Below are 22500 nucleotides of genomic sequence, written 5' to 3' on the forward strand. Positions count from 1 at the left end.
GGCACCATTGAGAGCATCCTCTCCAGCTGTATCAGTGTGTGGGGCGGAAGCTGCACTGAATACAACAGGAAAGCCCTGCAGCGCATAGTGAACACAGCTGGAAGGATTATTAGTGCTTCTCTCCCCTCCCTGAAGGACATTTACACCTCCCACCTCACCCGAAAAGACCAAAATTGTGAGTGATGCAAGTCACCCCACTCACAATTTGTTTGATCTACTGCCCTCTGGGAAGAGGTACAGAAGCCGCGCCCCCCGCACCACCAGACTCACCAACAGCTTCATACACCAGGCTGTTAGGATCCTGAACTCTCCCCCTCCCCCTCCACCCCTCAGCTACATAACATCCTGGACTTTTAGACCCAAAATGGCTGCCTTGCACTACTCCACTTGCACTACTCCACTTGTACACTTGCACACTTGCAACTTGTTGTTGTTGTCCTGTTGTTCTGAACACTTCTGAACACACTTCTGCTGCTCTTACATAACTTGCAACCACTATGCCACTTGCATACTTAGGGTCAAACAAAACTACCTCAGCCATTTATTGGCCTGACTTTTGCACTATTATATTGACTGTCTACTGTATGCACAATTGCACAATTTCTACCAAATTTTGCTGCTCTTATTTCTTCATTGTATGTGCCTTCTTATTTTTACTTTTTATATTGTTTACTTGAATGTTATGTTTGTCTGTGGACCTAATTGGTAAAATATGTTTTGTCTCCACCGTGGGATAGTAGGAAACGCAATTTCGATCTCTTTGTATGTCTTGACATGTGAAGAAATTGACAATAAAGCAGACTTTGACTTTGACTTTGACTTTGATAATGTGAAGAGTGGCAGGGTGTTTTGGGGAGTTACAGATGAAGATGTTCTATAATGTGAAGAGTGGCAGGGTGTTTTGGGAGGTTACTGTACAGATGAAGATGTTCTATAATGTGAAGAGTGGCAAGGTGTTTTGGGAGGTTACAGATGAGCAGATGATGCTGATTAGAAAATGCTTTTAGTGTGAGCTGGTGGCCTAAAATAAAATTTTGCTTTTACATAAAAGTGTAAAAAAAATCTGAAAGTATTAATCCTCTATCTCTCACTTTCTCCTGCTCTCTCTCTCTCTCTCTCTCACTCTCACTCTCTTTCTCTCTCTCTCCCTTCCTTTGTTCCCCCTGTATCTCCCTTTATCCCTGTCCTCTCTTTCTCTCTCTCTCTCCCTCTCCCCTGTATGACCGTGGAGTGGGCTCTCTCCCTCTCCCCCTGTAGAATGACACGCGGAGGAGCTCTCTACCCTTCTCACGCCTTTAAGGCCATGAGTCACATGTTGTGCATTGGCTAATGGCCGGGTGAATGACATGGAGTGAGCTCTACTCCTTCGCCGTCTTTAAGGCCATGAGTCACATGTTGTGCATTGGCTACGGCCGGCAGGCCCCCGAGAGCCTCTCGGACATCTGGCTAACCATGCTGAGCATGATCGTGGGGGCCACCTGCTACGCTGTCTTCATCGGCCATGCCACCGCCCTTATCCAGTCGCTCGACTCCTCACGCAGGCAGTACCAGGAGAAGGTGAGTGTGTGTGTGTGTGTGTGTGTTTGTTTGTGCCAGCTGCTGTGTACCCCTGACAACAGTACTAGAAGAAGGTGAGAGTGTGTGTGTGTGTGTGTGTGTGTGTGTGTGTGTGTGTGTGTGTGTGTGTTTACGTGTTTACAAAACAGAGATAAATCTGCAATGCAGTTTCTAGTAAATATGCAGCAGGCAAGACATGAGGACAGTGGGACTGAGAGGAGTGTATACTGCATAGAACAGGAGTTAGAGAGACTTTAACTTTGACTTACACTTTTAATCCCTTTTAATTGAACCATACTATGCATAGAGGAGAACTAGGGAGGGGAAAACACTATAACACACACACACACACACACACACAGACACACACACAGACCCAACATTTTGTAGATATAGGCTCTCCACCATCGATACATTCACACTACCAACCATACACACACACACACGCACACACACACACACACACGCACACACACACGCACACACACACACACACACACACACACACACACACACACACACACACACACACACACACACACACACACACACACTGCACACAATAAACTACATGCCAGTACATGCAGTGCAGTCCTGATGCAGATCTCCTCTGGTGCAGATCTACTGTGGTTCATGCTGCATGGTTCAGACAGGCAGATCTACTCTGATGGAGAGCTACTCTGGTTCAGACATATCTGCCCCATGAGCTGAGAATGTTACCTCTGATTGGCTGCAAGCATTTGTGAACGAAGATGTCCAGCTGTAGACTTGTCTTTCTCTTCTCTCTCTTCTCTCTCTTATGCATTATTATCCCTCTCTCTCTCTCTTTCTCTCTCTCTCTGTCTTTGTCTTTCTATCTCTCTCTCTCTGTGATATTCTTTACCTCATGCTTTTCTCTCTCTTCATCATCACCTCATTTCTCTCTCTCTTTCTCTCTCTATCACCCTCTCTTGCTGTCCTCTATTCTCCGACTGTATGTCTCTGCTGATGTTACCATGCAGAGATCAGGTCGGACACTTTGCCCTTTTCTGATTGGCTACTGTTACCATGTGGAGATCAGGTGGGACACTCTGCTCTTCTCTGATTGGCTGCCAGCGCCAAAGGGGGGGTGCCACTCTCACTCCCAAGCCAATTAACTTTTCAAGGGTGTGTGTAGTGTGTGTGGACAGGTAGAGGAGGATAGGTATTAGATTATTATTATATTAGTGTGTGTGTGTGTGCGTGTGCGTGCGTGCGTGTGTCAATATTTGATATTGTATTTATTTATCTATCTCTATGGGGGATGTCTTTCCTTGTCTGTGTTTTAAGTAAGAGTCTTTGCATCTCTGTGTATGGGTTTGTGCATATGTCTGTATTTTTGTTTGTTTGTTTGTTTGTGTGTGTGTGTGTGTGTGTGTGTGTGTGTGTGTGGAGACGTCCCTGTGATATTGTGACAGTGATAGTGACAAAAATTGATGAGGCAGCAGTGTATGAGGGGGCAGTGTGTGTGTGTCCTGTGTATTGGTGTGTTTTGTGTGTGTGTGTGTGTGTGTGTGTGTGTGTGTGTGTGTGTGCTGCTGCACCATTTCACCTTCACACAATGCTGGGTGCTGCTATCGCCTGAAGGCTCCTCATTGTCCTTCAGCTTAACCCAGCCAGCCAACCAGTACGAGGGACTGTGCGTGCGTGCGTGTGTGTGTGTGTGTTCCTCTGTGTGTGTGTGAAAGCATATGTACTCCAGCCAGTGCCAGTGTTGTCCATGCGGTCTTGTTGGAGTGGAAGTGCTGCTGCTGAGAAATGTCCCATCCACTCCACAGTGGGAGGCTTCCACACAAGCCCTAGCAGCAGCACAAGCCCTAGCAGTGAGAGATAGAGCAGAGAGAGAGAGAGAGAAAGAGAGGAGGGGTAGAGAGAGAGAGAGAGAGAGAGAGAGAGAGAGAGAGAGAGAGAGAGAGAGAGAGAGGAGGGTGGGTGTTGGATCAGCCCTCTCTCTGACATTCCCTCTCTCCCTCCTCCTCTCTCTCTCTTCAGCACTCTCTCTCTCATCACTCTGTCTCTCTCTCGGAGGCTCTTTCAGTGTGTGATTAATGGCAGACATGAATGAAGGTCACGATGCTTCATTAAGGAGAGCTGTTGCGCTCAGACACACATGGGGGTCGCCTCCCTGGCCCGCACAATGCAACCCACTTCCTCCTGGAACACTCAGAGTGGACCCCATCAAAGCACTCGGCCTCAGAAGGTCATAGAAACCATAGAAACCATGACCAGTCGGACGGCAGAGAACTTCTGATTCTGAGAAGCGTGAGCTCAGGTGTGATTTAAGTCAGGGGTTTTGTATGTTTGTGTTGTAGATTGTGTGTGTGTGTGTGTGTTGTATTTCTATATGTTTTGTATGTCTGCATTGTAGGTCTTGTGTGTATGGTATTTCTATGCGTGTTTTGTAACTGTGTGTGGTAGATCATGTGTGTGTGGTTCTACGCGTGTCTGAGTTGTGTATGATGCCGTGTGTGTAAGCATAGCACTGATTCACCCACTGTTTTATTTGCACTTAGGGTCCATGTCATTAAATTAGCAAAGCTATTTCGCCCTGTTCTCAGCTTTGGTTCATGCATGGCGGACTTGCTGGCTGGTGGCTTTGCTCCTTACTGATTGGCCGTCAGTGAAGTGAGGGCCTTGTAACTACTGTGTTGTGTGAAGTGTTTTGCTGAGTGTGTGAAGTGTTGTGGTGTGTGTGTGTGTGTGTGTGTGTGTGTGTGTGTGTGTGTGTGTATATGTGTATGTGTGTGTGAGAGAGAGAGAGAGAGAGAGAGAGAGAGAGAGAGAGAGAGAGAGAGAGAGAGAGAGAGAGAGAGAGAGAGAGAGAGAGAGAGAGAGAGAGAGAGAGAGAGAGAGAGAGAGAGAGAGAGAGAGAGAGAGAGAGAGAGAGAGAGAGAGAGAGAGAGAGAGAGAGAGAGAGAGAGAGAGAGCTTTCTGAGTGTGCGCTGAGAGGGAGGGACAGGGAGACAGGCTCCTATTCCTAGACAAAAAGCTAAAAGTGTGTGTGTGTGTATGTGTACATGTGTGTGTATCTGTGTGTGTGAGTGTGTCCCTGTGTGTCCCTGTGTGTGTGTGTGTGTGTGTGTGTTTCTTACTATGTCTGACAGAGAGATAGTCTCCTAGTCTTTGCCTCAGGCTCTTGTGCCAGGCTCCCCCCTACACCCACTCCCTACCAGTGTGCACGAGTGTAGAAGCACACATGCATCGTATACACACGTCTGTGCTAATGAGAATGCTGCATCTTATTCACATGTCTGCTTGTGAATGTCTGTTACATTTGCTACATTTGTCTGTTGCTGTATTTGTCTATACTGTATGTGTGTGTGCAAATATGACTTAATGTGCATGCGTGCATTTTAATGTGTGCTTAATGTGTGTTTTTGTGCCCATTCATCTGTATTGGACTATATGTGTGTGGCTGTGCCATATTTGCATGTTATAGGGGAGAGTACATGTTAATGCATGGCAAATGTATTGCTGCATTTTGTGTGTGCGTGTGTGTTTGTTTGTGTGTGTGTGTGTGTAGAGCAGTAGTGTGATGTATTGTACTGTGGACAGGAGGATTTTACTGGTTTTATAAAAGTGACAGGCGGGAGAGGAGATTGAAAAGTGAGCTGGGAGGAATGGACAGAACTGTGGAGGAGAAGAAGAGAGAGAGAGAGAGAGACGGATGGACAGTGCCAAAGAGTGAAGGACAGATGCTTCATCCGTTCAGTCTAATTAAAACGCTGTCTGACACTTTTTGTCAGATTCGGCGCACTGCCCATTTACCACGCCTGCACTGGGGTGATAGGAAAGTGGACGTGAGTGTGTGTCTGTGTGAGAGAGAGAGAGAGAGAGAGAGAGAGAGAGAGAGAGAGTGAGAGTGTGAGTGTATATGTGTGCGTGCGTGAAAGAGAGAGAAGGAGAAAAGAGAGCGTGCGTTTATGTAATTGACACAGAGGTCGGTGGATTGGTGTGAATGCAGCAGTGTTTAATAAACTGGTGTACTAGATAGACTGGAGTTAAATGGACAAGATGTTAACCTATAGAGTCAATTCAATTGGCTGGTGTTAATGCAGTAGAGTTAAATGGATACAATGTTAACGTATAGAGTCAATTGACTGGTTTTAATATCGTAGAGTTTCGGCTTTACTGTAAGAGAACCTTCACTGCCATGGCATCGGCTTTAAGAGAACCTTCACTGCCGGTAGACTGGGAGGTCAGTGAGGCGCATCATTTTTCCGCATTATGTGTGAAAAGTCTGTCCGTTATAATTTCACAATGCAAACCCGGTGTAAAAGGGGCCTATCACTCCCTGTCTCAATCTATCTATCTGGCTCTATTGTTTCTTAGGTACTGAAATAGCCCAAGGTGCTCTAGCTCTACTGTTTTGGTAAAGAAATGATTACGTGGGTCCACGGAGCGGCTGCTCTATCGATTTTCACACAGCCCGCTTACACACACACACACACACTCACACACACACACACACACACACACACACACACACTTCCACTTAGTGCAGCAGGAGGTTTGTTTAACACACAGGTGCTCTAAAAGCTTGTGTGGAAATAAGCTTAAATCCTCACACAGGAACCTCTGCCAAGGACACATACACACTCACACACACACACACACACATGGGAATTAGCATTAGATCAGATCTAGACATTATTCTGGTCCCAGTGTGTGTTGTCAGGGAGATCAGTGTGCCACTGTGCTGGCTGTGGTCTCCTACGTGTCCAGTGTGCATACGGCCCCCTGTTTGGCCCTTCCCAGCTCCACTGCCCTGTGCCCTGGAGAAGGACACGCACGTTGAGAATAGCAATGTGTGAATGCAGGTACAGTTAGATACAGAAGTCAACAGGAAAGCTTGGTAGGGTGAATGTGGTCTCATGAAGAACTCGCTGGGTCCTGTGAATGTGTGTCCAAATTTGATGTGTAAGATGTGTAATACGGAGGCCTGCAAGTGGACGTGTGAATGGCCAAAGACAGACGAGGAAGTGAAAGTGGGGAAATGTCATTGCACTGACCATAGACTGTGCAGCGGTGGAGCAGAATAGCTTTAGCCTGCAGTGGGGATTGAGCAGTGACACAGCAGGATAACAGTGACTCAGCATATTACCCTCTTTAATAGTGTCATAATGGGACTGTGCAGTGACACAGTGAGATAGAGATGACTCAGTATATTTCACTCTTTAATAATGTCCTAATGGACCTGAGCAGCTCAGAGTGGGGAGCTTGCTGCTCTCACACAAAAACTGTGAGAGGGTGACACATCGTGAGTCAACAGTCAAACCTGGCTGTAGGATGCACACGCACACACACACTCCCACCCACACCCCACAGTGCGCCCAGGCTGTGAGGAGAGTGTGGGGGAGGGTGTAGGCTCAGCACCCCTCAGCAGGCCTGCAGTGTGGCACAGGGCGACCCAAACACTCATTAGCCCTGATACACACACACACACACACACAATCACACAGGGCAACCCAAACACTCTAGCCCTGATACACACACACACACACACACACACAATCACACAATCAGATAGGGCAACCCAAACACTCTAGCCCTGATATGGTTATGGTTATGGGACTTTGCATGTATTTAGTAGTGACACACACACACACACACAGGGCAACCCAAACACTCATTAGCCCTGGCTATATCACTTCACCACACTGATACACACACACACACACACACACACACACACACACACACACACACACACACACACACACACACTCATATGGATTTGTATTTCTACAGACTTTTCTATGCCATTGAGTATTATATATTGTTCAAGTTTCACTTTATTTATCCTTAGAAAAGGAAATTTAGTGTGCAGCAGGATGTCTAAAACACATACACAGAAAAAGCACCGTCAGATGCAAACAACATTGACAACACCATCAACAACAATGATCAATTCATCATTGATAAATGTGTGTTGATTTATGTCATTGAAGTACATACTGTAATCCAGAGTGTCCCAGGATCAGCTGTGGGTGGGATCAGGGCCACAGCTGTTCTAGAATTAGGGAAAGAACAACTGTTCTAGAATGAAGAATTGTTCTGTGTGGGTCGATATGTGTGGTCTTTGACTATCAGTGCGTCATAGCGCTTGAGGCCTGATTGGATCTGAGCTAGAGAGAGACAAGAGAGAAAGAGAGAAAAGGGGAAAATGAGAGGAGAGGAGAAAATTAGTTAGATGAAGTATTCCACTGTAGAAGAGAGAGAGAGAGAGAAGAAGAGAGAACAGGCAGAAAGTATTCCAGTACATTTCTTGTGTGCAGCCTGAGTGCTGTCAGAGGGGTCCTGGTTTCACAGAGATAGAGAGAGGCAGAGAGGAAGATGGAGAGAGGCAGACAGGAAGAACGAATGATAGAGCACTACAAAAAATATCTTACCAAGTGTTATAATCTTATATTAAGATAAAAAATATAGTTAGTATTGTTTTTAGGATAAAGATACTTACTTTAAGGTCTCTTTTAAGATTATTTGACTCAAAATAGGTCAAAATCTTCTTAAATTAAAACATAAAAACAAGTACATTTATCTGTCAGTGAAGTAAGTAATTTTATCTTAATTTAAGATTTAAGACAATTTAAGGTACATTTATTTCCTCCACCTTTAAGAGCGCAGGAGGTACCTTGAGTAGGTTAGAGTTGGCTAAAGTTTGAGATGCTTGCTGGTCAGACCTACACCACTGAATAGTGGATTTCACATTCTTTGTTACTGCCTTTTACTAGAATAAAGACCGAATGCTGTATTGACCAAAAGAAACATCTTTGTTTTCTTACACTGTTTTAATAAGACGAGGAGATGACAGTTAGAAACACACCATAGCAAGGGTTTCATTAATGAGATATTTACAATAACATCAGTGTCTTACTCAGTTCTACTGAGTTTTATTGTACTTGGTGTATTTAGCGCTATAGCAAAGAGCATGTTTAGCCCACTTTGAACTTGAACTTAAGCATTTCCATCATTGGTCTTTATTGCTGCCAGGTTAACTCAAAATGACTGGCGTTGTGACAGCTTATTGGGGTGTGTTGAAGGCTGTTACAGCAGCACATGTTAGTAATTTATTATGATCAATATGGTAATATGATGTCATTTCTAATCAATATCATGGATCAGTTAGATGAGTTTTATCAGATGTCATGTTACTGAGAGCTAACTGTCAGTGCTACTAAAAACTGCACATAGCATTTGTTATTGCATGCTTATGACATGCCTATTATCATATGATCACTAATGAGTTGATGAAGAGGGATGGATGCCCTTTAGGCTTGTTGGAGAGCGCACACACACACACACACACACACACAGACTCTCTATGCACCCCACAGCATGTCTAGAACAGGGAGCTCAATGTGTCTCCTCAGCAGTGACATTTGTCTCCTGGAGCAGGAATGATGCACGCATGCTGGCCCTGCACACACACACACACACATACTCATAGCGACTGAGATGCAGGCATGCTAGACACGCTCTGACCTTTTAGCTGCAGACCGCTCCTCAGGATGTCTGAGGCTCCGCATGCGAGTGCTGTCCTGCCCTCGGGATGCCTCGCTCCATTTTGATTGGTTCACAAGGGAGTCACTCTGAAGTTGCAAAGAGCTGACTCATCAGAAGGGAGCTATAGGAGTCACTCAGAACTCTACCACTGACAAGTACTCCACCTCAGACCCGCCCGCTGAGTCTTTTGGTAGTTAGGAGTGTAATGTTTAACGTAGGATGGACATGGACCAGTGATCTGAGGTGTTGAGATGGAAACTGATTTGCCAGCAGTCAGGCTTAAGCGATGAGTCATCATGACCCAGTTTGAGTTGACCTGGAGATGAGGATTTTAGTTTTTTTTTAGCAGAAACAATCCTTCTACAACCAATAGTACACACACACACACACACACAGTGTACTTTGTCCAACCAAGACTGAGTTGAAGGTTTTTTTTCAGTGATTAGGGGACTATTGGTTAGCATCTGTCTAGAAATCACTACTACGTCCAGTGAGGTGATGTTTTGGGCTTCGTTGCCCTCTGTCTGAGCCTGTCCTGTCACTGCGCTGCTCTGCTGCGCTCTGGTAGAGTGTTATTCTTCTGCTGCGCTCTGGTAGAGTGTTATTCCTCTGGGTTAGTGCTCTGGTAGAGTGTTATTCTTCTGCTGCGCTCTGGTAGAGTGTTATTCTTCTGCTGCACTCTGGTAGAGTGTTATTCCTCTGGGTTGGTGTTCTGGTAGAGTGTTATTCTTCTGGGTTGGTGCTCTGGTAGAGTGTTATTCCTCTGGGTTGGTGCTCTGGTCTGTTGGTTCATAGTTTGCACAGGGGGTTGGGTTGTGATGACGAGCATAACTAAAAGTCTAATTCATCTCTCACAGGCTGAGGGCCTCATCTGACCTTTACTTTGCATATCCCAACATCTCCAGCAAAGCTCTGCAGAGCACTACTCACATGCCCCTACCCAGAGCTGCACTCAAATGTAACCAGGTTCTGACTCTGATCTGGGGTTAGCTAGAGCCAGATGCTGTCAGATCTATTAGCTCTGCCCCGTCTGTTCTCAGCTATTTCATCTTCAGCTGTGCTTCTCCTCAGCACTGAGGGAGGTCCTGATCCCTGCTATCTGTTGAATATGGAACAGGTCTGACCCTGATATGACTCTGATATGGCTCTGATATGGCCCGGTGCCAGTGTCTGTCTGTCGGCTCATCATGAAGATGTCACGCTCCTCCCGAGCAGCGCTGCGCTGGTCCTGAGACAGGCTATTTCCAAGCGCAGCCAGCTGTTCCCGCGGCGACAAGCTGTTGGTGGAGAGTGGCTTGCAGCGGGGCGAGTCCCGGCCCATTACCAGCCAGAGAGTGGACACAAATGCCCATTTATGGAACACCTCCTCCTCCTCCGGCTGCCAGTTACTGCCAGTTACTCCCCCCTCTACACACACACACACACACACACACACTCAAACCTCTTAACCACCCACCTCTACACACACAAACAAACAAATACACAAACCTTCCTTCTTCCACCTTCACACACTCACATACACCTCCCATATGCCCCCCCCCCCCCAACTCCACTTCTTCCAAGTAAGAGGACCCCCCATTCCCCTATGCTTGAATTATTCAGTGTTGTGGCTTCGGCTGTGGTTATGATGGGGGCGGCAGTGATGATGTGAGTTTGCCACTCCCATATACACACACTTTTTAATGAGCCGAGAGTTCCTTCAGTCTTTGTTCAGTGCCTGGTTGACAGGCAGTGGTGTGTGTGTGTGTGTGTGTGTGTGTGTCTGTCTGTCTGTCTGTCTGTCTGTCTGTCTGTCTGTCTGTCTGTCTGTCTGTTGTGGGTTCTGCTTGACTGAAACATTGGCTCTGTTTGAAACGGTAAAAACTGCTGGCTTTTACAATATCTAACTGGGGAGTGAGGCAGCAAGTGCGTTTTTTTTTTTGCTGCCTTCTAAGATATCTTAAAATTACGAATAACGGTTGTTTTTGGCAGCATTGATGCCCACTTCATGCTCCCTACTACCCATAATCATTTGCGGCAACATCTGAAACAGCTGTGAAAAGTAAACAAAGATGACATCGATAAGGGCTGCTGAATCTGTTGAAATGTGATTTGTGTGACATTATTTTGCTTAGATTTGTAGATTTGAAGCGATAAAAAAATGCTGTACTATCAGATTATACCATTGTTGTAACCATTGATAGCATCTGGTCTGATATATGTGCTGCCTGTCAAACTAATTTCTACCGTTAGCCTGCTAGCTTCCGTAAGCAAGTTTAGTTTTACGTCCGGCTTTTGCCAATGTCATACCGTAGTGTTAACCAAAGATTCTAGAGTGCTACGCTCATTATTAAAAGATGCATTCAATCCAAAGTCATGTCTAGTGAGACAGCTCTCTATTTAGGGAGGGAGGCCAGGGACGGATCATGGCTTGTGCCAAGTGTGCACGTGCACAGGGGCCCTCAGCCAATGGGGGCCCTCGGATTTAAAAAAAAATTGCCATGAATTTAGGCTAGATTATGCCCGGTGCTTCTGTCTGTTGATTTGCGGCACAACTGAATGGTGTTATGGAACCGCGGATCATAAATACTTTTTAATTTATAAAATATAGAGGCATAACATTAGGTGGAAGTGGTAGGCTATGAGTGCTCATTCAATGTGTATGCGTGTTTGCGAAAGTGAAACTGACCCACTCGTGAGTAGGTGAATGAAGTGGATTCCTGCAATGTTCATGAAAACATCATAGCGATTGGATAGCCTAATAAATCGCGACTTGTTGTAGGCCTAACAGTAGCTTATATCGTAGCAAATAGCCTATGGCGATGCCGATGACAGATAGGCCTACACTTATTTCCTCGTCTCGCTGGGTGAGCGCATAATGTGGGCTGTTGTGCAAAGAAATTAATTAGGGAGATGATCTGCATCTCCATTTACCAAACGCTATAGTTTGCTAACATCTCCACTGTTAACGTGAAATATGTCTCCATGCAAGGTAGTGTCAAGCAGCAGTGAAGTGAAAACCTTATCATGCAGGTAGCCAATGTTCACGTCACCTGAGTCAGACAGAAAACGGGCCCTGCTTGCTCCGTTAAAGTTTGTATGCCCCTTCCAAACTGCGTTAAAAGGGTATATTTAACAGCCAGAATTTCGAAAATTTCCAGGGGGAGACACTCCTGAACCCCCCGTAATATGATAAGCACCACCTCTCACAAAATACTATCAACGTCCCTGCTACCGGTCCGTCAGATATGACAACTGTGTCCGGTCCGTTTAGTGAAAAATGTTGATGTAGACTGTTTGGACAGCAAAGGGAGATTACAGCCTAATAATTAAAACAGCTGCTGGAATTCATTTCTGTGTGGGCCTGAGTTATAATATATGAAATAATGTACTACATTTTCATTGTGTGCAATTGTGCACCAGCCTGCACAGCGACAGCAAAGAGAGAAGCGCTGGCTGCACGTGCATGCGCAAACGTGCAAACATGCGTCGCGGTCAGGGGGGGGGGGGGGCTTTTTGATATTGTGCACAGGGGCCCATATTTGTTTAATTCGTCCCTGAGGGAGGCAGCAGGCAGGTGTCTTCCGTTTTGAACAGTGCCATTGACTCCTGCTTAATGATGGAAAACAAAAAACACTTGGGGAAAACAAGGGGAAGGACTGCGCTTGAACCCCCCCCCTCACGTCACACACACACACACACACACACACACACACACACACACACACACACACACCCACCCCACACATACACACCCACAGCAGCACACACACACACCAACGCACACACACACACACACACACACATACCCACTTTGATGTCAGCTCCTTGCTGAGATGCTAGCGGTATCACGGATGCTAACAGTGTCCCCTCAGATGACTCAGCACTTGTCAGGGTGGTTTGTCCTGACGGCTGATGAGATGACAGCTGATTAGCATGGGCTCTTCTGGCATGTGACAGGTGGAATCAGGATCAGTATCAGAATCATGCACTGTAAAATCTGATAGCGATTCTTACTTAAAATGTTTAGTTAATATTACTCATTTTTTGTCTTTTGTTGATTATGTTGATTTTGCGATTTGAGATTAGCCTACTTGCCTAAAATGAGTGTAATTTAATGTTGAGGTGGAAAAGTAAACATGACTGTTTAAATCAAGTAAACTACATTTGAATTGCTGAAGTTCTGATACTGTGAAGTTAGTTAGTTAACCTTTCTTACCTGGGTGCGTTTCCCAAAAGCATAGTTACCTGTTAGCAACTTAGTTGGTTGGCAATGGAAAATTGCATTGCAACCAACAAAGTTGCTAACTTAGTTAGCAACTATGCTTTTGGGAAACGCACTCCTGTTAGTTAAGGGACCGTACGATATTTAGCGGGGGGGAGGGCCGGTCGCCAGACGATCGGGTTAAAAATGTTCTGCCTGGCCCTCCCCCCTGGTCAAATTTTTTTTTTTCCAGGGGCCTCCCCCCGGCTCAAAAAAATTCTCCTAGGCCCTCCCCCCTACGTGAATCAAATAAAACTGGTGGAAAAATTACATTTACAAGGTTAAAATGGCCAGCAAATGTCATAAGCACACATACACACACATGGGTACACACGCAGCGCTGATCTCTACAATACTACGCCTCTCGTAGGCTATATAGATGCTTCGGAATCATACAAAACAACAAGGGGAAAACATGCCGTTTTATGTGTGGTTAAGAATAATATCAGAGTGGGCCTTTTTCTACCAGTTTTTGCTACATAAAAATAATAAAGATTGCTTGAACTCACATACCGGTATGCCTGGTGACTTGTGTGATCTTCATCTTGCAAAAGTTCTGCCTAGGCTGAGTACAAATGAGCATACAGTCTCATATTAAGAAATAAATGCTAATTTTTCATCACCGAATATCCACAAAGATGCTGCCAATTAGTTTACTACGTTCCCAAACTTTATTGCAGCTCATGTGACTTCATCAAGGCCTACGATTCGCCAGTAAAGTGAAACAAGCGTACCCTCTGACCTTACCGCGAAATTCAGTGCGTCCCTCATCAACACAGGATAGTCACTGTCGACAAGAGCATGAAAGACAAACGCGGCGTGTTTCGGAGTGCATGCCTCTCCTGTGGACAGTGTGAGGAATTTGAGGCTAAAGATGGTGGGAAAGCTACCTGCGCATACTGTGGCTGTGCCCCAGTCAGCCACGCCAGATCAGCTAGCGGGTCAACAGCGCAAGATAATCCTTCTACGTCTGTCAATTCGGTACAGGACCTTTTATATCTATTAAAGTAACTTCTCCAAAAAAGCCATGGTTTTGTGTAGACTGCTAGGATTCAAATGGGTTTTAAGTCAAGTCAAGTCAATTCAAGTCATCTTAAGTCGAGTCGAGTCGAGTCGAGTCAAGTCAAGTCAAGTCGATTCAAGTCATCTCAGCCATACAGTCTAGCCTACGTAGCGGTTGTGTACCCTCTTGCTTTGTGCAATCAACTCATGCAGTTATCACTCCTTTTGGCACCAAGCAGTTAATTCCGATAACAGAATTTGTATGTTTCACAGCTTGGATAGTTGCCAAAGTAAAACATAGAACAGGCTACTAGAAAATGCTTGTAATGTCTGCAGTAGCACCAGTAGAGGGTGCTCATACATCATATTAGACAAAATAAAATTGTTTTTTATAGACCATTTCAACTCGTACTACATTCATGTGTAATCTAGCATTGCTTCGTCTTTGCAGAAAGTCACTACGTTTGCGCCTCGTTGCTTCACTAGACACCATGTTTAAAAACCTACAAGCTTACGAGGGGGGTTGTAGGAGATTTGGGTAGGGTTGCGACTTTTTGGACTCGCCCACTCTGTCAAAGAGACGTGAATCATGTTTTGGCCTACAAACCTTTTAAAATATCGAAAACGGATCATTGATCAGGGAAAAAAAATATCATGGATCAGGAAAAAATAATTTTCCTCGGCCCTCCCCCCAGGCCAAAAAATTTCTCCTGGGCCTTCTCTTAGGCCCCTCCCCTGACGACCGCCCCGGTAAATATCGTACAGTCCCTAACCTTAGTTTAAAAAAAAACATGCAAACCAATTGCCTTGAAATTACAGACTGATCTAACAGTTGTGCAAACAAATGCTTACTTAGTGTAGTAAAGATATCACATATTAATCCTTACTGAAATTACATTTTAAATTGCAATAAAGTGGCAGTGTCACTAATGGTTATATATACTGTTGTGTAATTTATGCTGATGCATCACACCATCAAGTGGTGTCATATTAGTTAGCTGAACGGTGATATTCGTTAGCACAACTTCAATACATGTATGTGTTGTGTTTAATAAACATATATTTACTTGTAATGACCAAGTTAGTTGAAATAGGAATTCTCAGTAGTGTAAGTGCACTACACTAAGTGAGCATTTGTTTGCACATCTTGAAATTACAGACTAATCTGGAATAGGAATTTCAAGTGCAATCGGTTTGCATATTATTTTAACTAACAGGTAAGTAAGGTTAACAAACTAATTTTACAGTGATAGCACAAACTTCAGCAATTTAAGTGTGGTTTACTTGATTGTTTACTTTTCTACCTCAAAATTAAGTAACACTCATGTTACACAAGTAATCTCAACAAAAGACAAAAGCTGAATTCTACTTACTAGAACATTTTAAGTAAGTAAAGCTATTACTTTTTACAGTGATATTGGGCAAGTATGTTGACACACACTCTGGCTGTCTCCAGCAGTACAGCTTAATACAATAAGCCATTTATGGCAGCAATAACGACTTCCAACTGTTAATCATTAATCAGTTTGTGTCTTTTTTTTAAGGAAACTGACTGAACATTCTCAGATTGTACCTCCTTAAACTTAAACATATTCGTTTTTAATTTCTCTTTCATGATGGTAAACTTAATAGATTGGGTGTGTGGACTAAACAAGGCATTTGAGGACATATTCTTGGGCTTTGGGAAGCACTAATGTTTCACCTTTTTCTAGAATTTTATTGATTAACAGCTACTCAATTAATCCTGGAATAATCAACAGATTAATCAACTTTGAAAACAATTGTTAGTTGCAGCTCTAAAACCAATATACAGTATACAATGTCTACAATGTGTATTTTAGTCACAAATTGGACATGGTTTACCAGTGCTCCATCCCAGCACATTAGTTCCCAAACTCCCAACTCAATAACAATCCCATGACCTGCAATAACAGGTTTATAGCATTAGTTCCCATGACCTGTAATAACAGGTTTACAGCATACGTTATTGCATCTGTAACAGGTTTACATCAGTATCATGTCAAATCAGTGTTGTGGTTGTTCAGTGCTATGGGAAGGCTTTGGGTTTAGTGCCGAGTTTTGTGTTGTGATTTGAAGTGTGTTTGATGTTATGATTTTGACTGTGATATGTGTTGTGAGTTGTGTTGGTTGTGCTGTTAGTGTGTGTGTAGATTGTGAGTTGTGTTGGTTGTGCTGTTAGTGTGTGATGTGTTGTGAGTTGTGTTGGTTGTGGTGTTAGTGTGTGTGCGTGTAGATGTATTGTGAGTTGTGCTGTTCTGGATCTGCTGTAGTGTCATATGTCTTCTTCAGTGTGTGTGTGTGTGTGTGTGCAGCAGAACATATTTTAACTCCTCTGGAGGTTTCTCTGTGGTAGAAAATGAAGACATCCTCCCTCCCTTGTGCCGTCCCAATCCTACTCCATAATTTATTCCCCTCATAGATCTATTTCCTTCTCAAGATAAAGATAAGATTGTGTGTGTGTGCGTCCGTACGTGCGTGTGTGCGCGTGCGCGTGCGTCTGAGATGAGTGTTAAGTGGCTTTAGTGTTCAGCGTTTCTAGGCTACTCTGGTGGCCTCCTGCCTGACAGTCGCCTGAACAGCAGTGAAACAGAGGACATCAAACAGCTAATTAAATATCACAGAGCACCTCCTCCTCTGAGTTAATTATCCTAGAGTTGTCCTGACAACACAGCCACTCTACAACACACACGCACACACACACACACACACACACACACACACACACACATACTCATATTGATCTGTAAATGGTCAAATGTATTTACCGTATTACCGTACTGTCTTTCCATTCCCCTTCTGCAGATGGGGGCTTAGCTCCAAGTGTTTGCCCCGTGCCCCCATCACCCCCTCACACCACCCCACCCCAATCCACCCCACCCCTCCCCTCCCCTCTTGCCCCCGGCTCTGGCTGATGAGGGGTAACTAATGGTGAAGCCAATAGCATTTGATTCTCTTGCTTACCTCTGTTTCAGCAGTGCAGCAGTGAAGGAGATCTCCCTTATAAAATAATCAATAGAGACATGTGTGTGTGAGTGTGTGAGTGAGTGAGTGAGTGTGTGAATGTGAGTACACTTGTTGTCATTGAAAATCTCACCTGTCTTTCATCTAATTCACCTCTCTCTCTCTCTCTCTCTCTCTCTCTCTCTCTTGTCTGCAGTACAAACAAGTGGAGCAGTACATGTCTTTTCACAAGCTTCCAGCTGACTTCCGGCAGAAGATCCATGACTACTACGAGCACCGCTATCAAGGCAAGATGTTTGACGAGGAGAGCATCTTGGAGGAGCTTAACGAGCCACTCCGAGAGGTGAGACAACACACACACACACACACACACACACACATGCACGGATACACACATACAGACACATGCACGGACACACACAAACATGCATGGAAACACACGCACACCACACAGACATACACGGATACACACACATGCATGCCTACACATACACACAGACACGCATGGACACACACACACAAACACACTGGGAGATACGTAGGGAGATACTTTCTCCCTAACACATCATGTACAGGGGCCAACACACTCTCTCGGCCATACCCTCGACCTTGTTATCACAAAGGGTCTCGATGTCTCTACAGCTGTTAAAGACCTGGCCTTATCTGATCATTTCTGCGTGTTCTTTGATGTGTCTATGTCCCCACACACTCAAAACACAGCTATGATAAAGGTGGTAAAAAGGAGAATCATAAATGATCAGACAAGTGCTCTCTTTGAGCAAGCACTTTCACTAAAGTCAAGTCAACTGTCAGACTCTGAAGACTTATTTGATCACTTTAATGCAAAAATGGCAAACATTATGGATGACATTGCTCCATTTCAATTCAAGAAAGTTAAGGACAAACAGAAAGCACCATGGAGGCAAAATCCAGCAGTTAAACTTCTAAAAAGAGAGTGTAGGAAGACTGAAAGAAAATGGCGTAAATATAAACTTCAGATCCACTATGAAATCCATAAAGAGATGCTTCGCACATATAACTCTGAAATATGCAAAAGCAAGACAGTCTTTCTTTTCTAACATTATCAATAGAAGTTCAAATAACACTCGTATTCTATTTTCAACTGTTGATAAGTTAACAAATCCCCCCTCACAATTAAGCCTGAACTTCTCTCAACTAATAAATGCAATTTTCATCTTTTTTTTTAAAGGTAAAATTGACAAAATCAGACTCAACATATCTGCTCAATTACAAATTCAACAACCTGAACTTCCAGCAACAAACAGAGGGAAACTAAACTTGATGTCAGAGTTCAGCTTGATAGACTTCTGAAACACTTGAAAAAGCGGTACAGAATCTCAGCTCTTCCACATGTGTCTTAGACACTCTGCCTACCAATTTCTTCAAAACTGTTTTTCACCTCATAGCGGCGGATGTCCTTCAAATTGTAAATGTATCACTGCTGTCTGGCACTTTTCACTGAAGTCACTGAAAACAGCTGTTGTAAAGCCACTTCTCAAGAAGAATAACCTGGATGCCACCATGCTAAACAATTACAGGCCCATATCCAATCTACCTTTTATTGGCAAAATGATTGAAAAAGTAGTCTTTAATCAATTAACCACCTTCCTAACATCAAATGGGTATTTTGATTACTTTCAGTCTGGTTTTCGGGCAAATCACAGCACTGAAACAGCTCTCATTAAAGTTTCCAATGACATACGCCTCAACACAGATTCAGGTAAAACATCAGTCCTAGTGCTACTGGACCTTAGTGCAGCATTTGACACTGTTGATCACAATATTTTACTACACAGACTAGAACACTGGGTTGGATTTACAGGCATAGTTATCAGCTGGCTAAAATCATATCTACAAGAAAGGAGCTTCTTTGTTGCCATCGGAAACTGTACCTCAACACCAACGTTGACTTTGACTTTGACTTTGACGTCCTTGACCTGTGGTGTTCCCCAGGGGTCGATCTTGGGGCCACTATTATTCAACCTCTATATGCTCCCACTTGGACAAATCATTCAAAATAATTTGATTTCATATCATAGCTATGCAGATGACACACAAATTTACTTAGCTCTATCACCAAACGACTATGGTCCTCTTGAATCTATGTGTCAGTGTATAGAACAAATCAACACCTGGATGTCTCAAAATTTTCTTCAGCTGAACAAAGAAAAAACTGAAGTAATTATATTTGGTAAAATGAGGAAAGACTTAGGGTTGCCACTCTCCTTGACACAAAAAGGGTTGAAGGCAAAGGATACTGTTAAAAAATCTTGGTGTATTAATTGACAGTGATCTAAATTTCAACAGCCACATGAAAGCGATAACTAAATCAGCTTTTTACCACCTCAAAAATATTGCCAAACTCAGAGGGCTGATGTCAAAACATGACTTAGAAAAACTCATTCATGCATTTATCTCCAGCAGGGTTGATTACTGCAGTGGACTGTTCACAGGCCTTCCTAAAAAGACTATTAAACAGCTTCAGGTGATACAAAATGCAGCAGCTAGGACTCTAACAAAAACTAAAAGAACTGACCACATTACTCCAATTCTTAAGTCCTTGCACTGGCTTCCAGTAAGTCACAGAATTGACTTTAAAGCACTATTGCTTGTTTATAAATCAGTAAATGGAGCAGGACCTAAATACTTGTCAGACATGCTTCAGCAGTACACACCTTCTCGTCCTCTCAGGTCCCAGGTGAAAAACCTGCTAGTAAAACCTACAGTTAGAACTAAACATGGTGAAGCAGCTTTTAGCTGCTATGTGGCTCAGCTGTGGAACCAACTTTCGGAGGACATTAAAAAGGCCCCAACTGTAGCCAGTTTTAAACCTAGACTTAAGACCAAACTGTTCTCAGATGCTTTCTGCTAACTGTGCCGAGTTACAAATTCTGAATCTGCCTTGATAATTATTCTACTTTGTCTTTTCTTAATTTTTTTTACTACTTTTGCCTTTGTTTTTGCTTACTAATTATTCTTTATTTTTAAATTATTTTACCTTGTGTTTTATGTTTTCTTTTTATTATGATCTTTACCTTTTAACTATTCTTTGACTAAATTGCCCTTCTATGCTTTTATTTGTTATTGTTTGGTTTTGTTTATGTAAAGCACATTGAATGAACATTGAATGAAATGTGCTATATACATAAACTTGACTTGACTTGACACTGAGGTCGTGTTGAGACTCAAGAGAGACCTCATGAAGACTACACAGAGACCACACCCAGAAGAGATCTCTCCTATATGCTTTCTTATTTCTTCTAGACACGATTGAGCTGAATTTAGCATCAGTAGGAGATTTTGCTATTTTCTAGACTGGAATAAAAACATTATTTGCCTAATGGGGTCAAATCATTAAGACCCATTTTCTGAGAACAACGTAGGCACACAAAAATGGAAAAAAGGAATCTGTTTTTAATATTGCGTTTTCAGAGGGTAGATATGAATGTGGGCCATGAAGCATTTTGTGGGCGTTAGCGTAATGTAAGCCGAGTGGCGTGATCAGAGGGGGAGGTCGGACTGAGACGACAGAAGCCCTTGAGCCGTCTGTCTGTGTGTGTGTCTGTCTGTCTGTCTGTCTGTGTGTCTGTGTCTGTGTGTGTGTGTGTGTGTGTGTGTGTGTGTGTGTGTGTGTGTGTGTGTGTGTGTGTGTGTGTGTGTGTGTGTGTGTGTGTGTGTGTGTGTGTGTGAGTGTGTGTGTGTGTGTGTGAGTGAGTGAGTGAGTGAGTGAGTGAGTGAGTGAGTGAGTGAGTGAGTGAGAGAGTGAGTGAGAGAGTGAGAAAGTGAGTGAGAGTGAGAAAGGAGCACTTGAGCCCAGTCAGTCAGAAGCCACGCTATGCTACTGTGCTGTATGCATTAGACATGAATGTACATGAGGGCTATCATGACTATTCAGCTATCATAGCAGGAGGGGGTTGGGTAGAGAATGAGAGAGAGAGAGAGAGTAGAAAAGAGAAGAGTGAAAGAGGGAGAGAGAAAGAAAGAGAAGAGAGAGAGATATGAGGAGGAGGAGAAAGAATGTTCAGGATAGCAAAGTTTTTAGCATTCAAGAGAAACAGCGAGAAAGAGAGAGAGAGAGAGCAGAAAAGAGCAGAGAGGGAGAGAGAGAGGGAGAGAGGAGACAGGGAGCGAAAAGTAGAAATGTCACAGCCGTCACATCCATCCGCCAGCTATCAAATATTCAGCAGCCCGACGTCTACACCAGTGGATTGGCAACACTGCTGAAATATTCAATCAGCAGTTTAAGGAGTCACAGCTCTGCGTTAGATAAAAACTAATTTAGTTTAAGGACTCACAGCTCTGCGTTAGATAAAAAATCATTTAGTTTAAGGACTCACAGCTCTGTGTTAGATAAAAACTAATTTAGTTTAAGGAGTCACAGCTCTGCATTAGATAAAAACTAATTTAGTTTAAGAAATCACAGAGACCTGAGGTGCATTCACATTTGCAAACATAGACAAAGATTTACAAACCTTGATTCACAAACGTTTGTGATCACAGGGATGCCGGACAAAGGGTTAAGGGCCATTCACACCAGGACAATAACAGTATCCTCACTGACCAACCATAAGGAAAGTCTCTAAGGAAAGTTGATGTATGTGATGGCTAAAATTCGATGGATTCTGATTGGCTGTCAGCTTTTTATCGTTTTCAAAATTGTTCTGAAAGTGATCACCAATGATATTATTCTTCATGTCGTTATGGTTATAGTTGATGTGTGGAAGTGGTCATTCATATGAGCTAGAGCGATACTTTTTTGCCGTTACCGTTGTTGTTCTTGCCGTGAATAGACCTTTACTGTTGAAACAGAAAGTTTACACAACATTGTTCAAATTGAACAGTTCAAAGGAAGCAGGTTCGCCACAAATGTTTGCCACTGTTTAAAGGATTTAGACGCAACTCTGTTGTAGTTCTAACAGCTGGGTTACCCCGCACACTAAAATGTGAGCGTAATAATAGTTTTAGGATACTGGTCTATTTTCTATGAATGTGTGTGCCACTGTCACGTGTGGTGTAAACACTTTAGAGTGGAAGGTAACTGTTGCAGCATATGTTCCACCAATGGAACTCTTCAGTTGAGTGGTCAGTGAAGCTCAGCTGTAAACTCATTTAGAATGGAGTCATCACAGAAGTACATGAGCGGCAGCCGTGGCCACCGTTGCCTGGAGACG

General features: G+C 43.7%; 1 protein-coding gene across 1 annotated transcript in view; it reads left to right on the top strand.

Annotated features, from left to right (window-relative positions):
* LOC125293626 (potassium/sodium hyperpolarization-activated cyclic nucleotide-gated channel 2-like) overlaps positions 1-22500 on the top strand; it is a 73359-nt gene that overhangs the window by 38227 nt on the left and 12632 nt on the right. Inside the window, exons 5-7 of the mRNA XM_048241648.1 lie at positions 1258-1266; positions 1348-1557; positions 17505-17651. Of these exons, the coding sequence (XP_048097605.1) occupies positions 1258-1266; positions 1348-1557; positions 17505-17651 (366 nt within the window). The remainder of the gene's footprint in view (positions 1-1257; positions 1267-1347; positions 1558-17504; positions 17652-22500) is intronic.

This window comes from Alosa alosa, chromosome 1, assembly GCF_017589495.1.
Source record: "Alosa alosa isolate M-15738 ecotype Scorff River chromosome 1, AALO_Geno_1.1, whole genome shotgun sequence".
Taxonomy (NCBI): Eukaryota; Metazoa; Chordata; class Actinopteri; order Clupeiformes; family Clupeidae; genus Alosa; species Alosa alosa.